Source organism: Bison bison, unplaced genomic scaffold (assembly GCF_000754665.1).
Source record: "Bison bison bison isolate TAMUID 2011002044 unplaced genomic scaffold, Bison_UMD1.0 scf7180017864243, whole genome shotgun sequence".
Lineage (NCBI taxonomy): Eukaryota > Metazoa > Chordata > Mammalia > Artiodactyla > Bovidae > Bison > Bison bison.
In genome coordinates, this window is record NW_011494815.1 from 2,414,390 (window position 1) to 2,417,298 (window position 2,909).

Consider the following 2,909-nt stretch of genomic DNA (forward strand, 5'->3'; position numbering starts at 1 on the left):
CTGCCTGGGGATCCCCAGAGACCAGCAGTCCTGCCCCACCTCACCCAAATGCACCTGATGGTACCAGCAAGGCGGTTCAGAATTCAGAGAATGGCACTTTATTTTAAGATCTGATTTTTTTCCCATGATTCTCTACCAATTCTTCCATGATGGTGTCGTCTTCTTCCACAGTGACCAGGACCTTCTTGCCCACCAGGCTAAAGATGTCTTCAGGAGGGTAACCTTTGGGCTCACCCACCTTCACAGTGAGCATGTCCAGTGTCAGAATGCTGCCTTCTGGAATTCTCACTTTGGCCACCACAGACTTGCCCAGCTGTGGATAAAATTTAAGATTCAGTGCCAGCCACACAAATAACTAGCACACACTGTTTTACCCCCAGGGTCCCTGATCAGTTTTCTCACACAAGGTCCCTGGCAAACAGGGAGTCTGTTTTCCCCTTGGGTGCCTAGAACAATAGCTCACACACAGCAGGGTCTTGGCCAGTGTGGGGTGGACTCAGACTCAGAGGGGTGGCCTTTACAATAAATGACTCAGGTTATGTAGCCAAAGAGAGCAAGACCCAAATCCCAGGCAGCTGGGGACAAGGCGAGGCTGAGAGTCTCTGCAAAATGGGAAATAACAGTGCCTCTATCCTGTCGGATTAGTGATGATAATGCCCGTAATCTACCTGGAACACAGACTTGGTAAATAAAAATGGTGATTACTTTTGTCATCATCCAGTTCAGTATCACATTTGAAACACATGGAAATGGAGGTGTACGGAGGGCGGGTAAGCTGGCCAAGGTTGCAAGGAGCCAGGAGGAGAACCTGGGATCCCTGACCCCTGGCCCGCGGCTCAATGGACACACACCTTACGGCCTCCTCATTCAGTACAACAGGAATATGGAGGGCTCACAAGCATGGAAGGGGCAGACAGGCTGGGCAACGAGGGGAATGAAGGAGACCTGGAGCTCAGAACCAGCATTTCTAAGGTCTGGTCTATAAATGCTGTTCCACAAAGTATCTAACTCTGCATCTTCCAGGTGAGGGCCAAGGAATCCATTCTGGAATTTATGTCAGGACAAAGGTCTTGTTAGCAGATGATTATCAGATGTTACGTCTTGTGGTGTCTCACTGTCTACCCACAGAGCCAGGATGCTCAGAACCAAATTCAGTGCTCAGCTGCTGAAACTCTTATTCCAGTTTCTGAGCCAGCTTTCTCCTCTCTTCTTCTATAAGGCAGTTAGTTTCTTTTTACTGTTATTTTAATTTTCCAGTGTATATACATCTTTGAGAGCAGCAAGTAGGCCCCACTGGAATAAAAGACAACCCTCCTGGAGCAGGCCTGGAGTGGCATCTTGGCTTCGGCCCAAACAGCCTGCAGCATCAGAGGAGTGAGTGCCTGCTCCCCTGGCAGCCCCGACTCAGAGGCTGAGCCAGGTCTAGGCCTTGGCTTCCAGGAAGGCCCGATGGCCCCTGTGCCAGGCAGAGTTTGCTGGCCTCCCCCCGTCCACTCTGTCTGAAGGTTAATGCTGCACAGCTAGCTCAAAGGGCTCCCAAGGGAATGTATGCATTATCCCCCAGCAAGCCCCTGAGAACCCTTGCCCCATGCTTCCAGTCTCTCCCCATGCTTAGGGATTCCTTGACTTACTACAGCCCTCCTGCCCCTGCCTCATGGAACCCCTCCACCTGAACATGCCTCTAGGATTACCTACAACATGGGACCCCAGACTCTACCTCTCCGCATGCCTCATGAGGCCCCAGACACCACCAGGGTCTTCAGCGCTGGGACCACAGAGACTTAATGGAAAACCGTCATATGATGCCAGGGAACCAGAGGAATAGCTAAAGTTCTTCAGTAAGTTCCTCCCACTGCTAACATGAACTCCAAAAACCTCAGGGGCTCGCAGCAACATCCCTGCATCACCCCATTGTTCTGGGCTCAGGTAGGGCTGGTTCCCACTGCCTCTCAGGTAAGCCCACATAGCTCCTCTCAACACTGGCACCCGGCAGGCCAGGAGAACCCACCTTCTCATTGCAGGCCATCTCACAGGGCAGCAGCTGCTTGGTCGGGGAGCCCAGCGCCCTCTCCACGAGGCGCACGGACCGCACCAGCTCGGCCAGCTCTCCAGGTTCCAGCGAGGCCGAGTGGTCACTCCCTTTCCAGGTCTTGTCCAAAGTTATGTGACGCTCCAAGACCTTGGCCCCCAGAGCCACTGCAGCCACAGATATTGCTATGCCAGTTTCATGCCCAGAATACCCTATGGGGATGTCAGGAAAGAGCTTCTGGTATTCCTTTAAAATAGAAAAAGGAAAAGAAAGTTAAATAGTGTAGTGCTTTCCACATACAATCCAGAGTCAGGCTGATGGATCTGAGGCCCCATTCAGCCACTCACTATCTGTGAAGCTCCAAGAAGTCTCTGAGGCTCCCGGGACCTCTCCTTCTGGGGATGACAGTAGCTGGTGGGAGCTGCTGTGAGCACGTGGAGGGCACTCAGCACACTGTGAAGGCTTAAAACTAATGGCTGCTCTTATCAGGAACACATCTGAAGAATGTGTCACACTGCGCAAACCACCAGGAATAACACCAAAACTATAACTGAATACCTAAACTGATTCAGAACGCATCTCTCGCATTTAATTAGGATGGTGTAATCACTGACCTACAGCCAGACATCCTGGAATGTGAAGTCAAGTGGGCCTTAGAAAGCATCACTACGAACAAAGCTAGTGGAGGTGATGGAATTCCAGTTGAGCTATTTCAAATCCTGAAAGATGATGCTGTGAAAGTGCTGCACTCAACATGCCAGCAAATTTGGAAAACTCAGCAGTGGCCACAGGACTGGAAAAGGTCAGTTTTCATTCCAATCCCAAAGAAAGGCAATGCCAAAGAATGCTCAAATTACCGCACAATTGCACTCATCTCACA

The 2,909-nt window shown here is 50.9% G+C and overlaps 1 protein-coding gene across 1 annotated transcript in view; it reads right to left on the minus strand.

The window, feature by feature from the left end:
* Positions 1-75: 75 nt before the first annotated feature.
* Positions 76-2,909, minus strand: part of NANS (N-acetylneuraminic acid synthase) — a 19,841-nt gene continuing 17,007 nt past the window's right edge. Inside the window, exons 5-6 of the mRNA XM_010847052.1 lie at positions 2,009-2,275; positions 76-313 (exon numbers count right to left, since the gene is read on the minus strand). Of these exons, the coding sequence (XP_010845354.1) occupies positions 104-313; positions 2,009-2,275 (477 nt within the window). The 3' untranslated portion in view covers positions 76-103. The remainder of the gene's footprint in view (positions 314-2,008; positions 2,276-2,909) is intronic.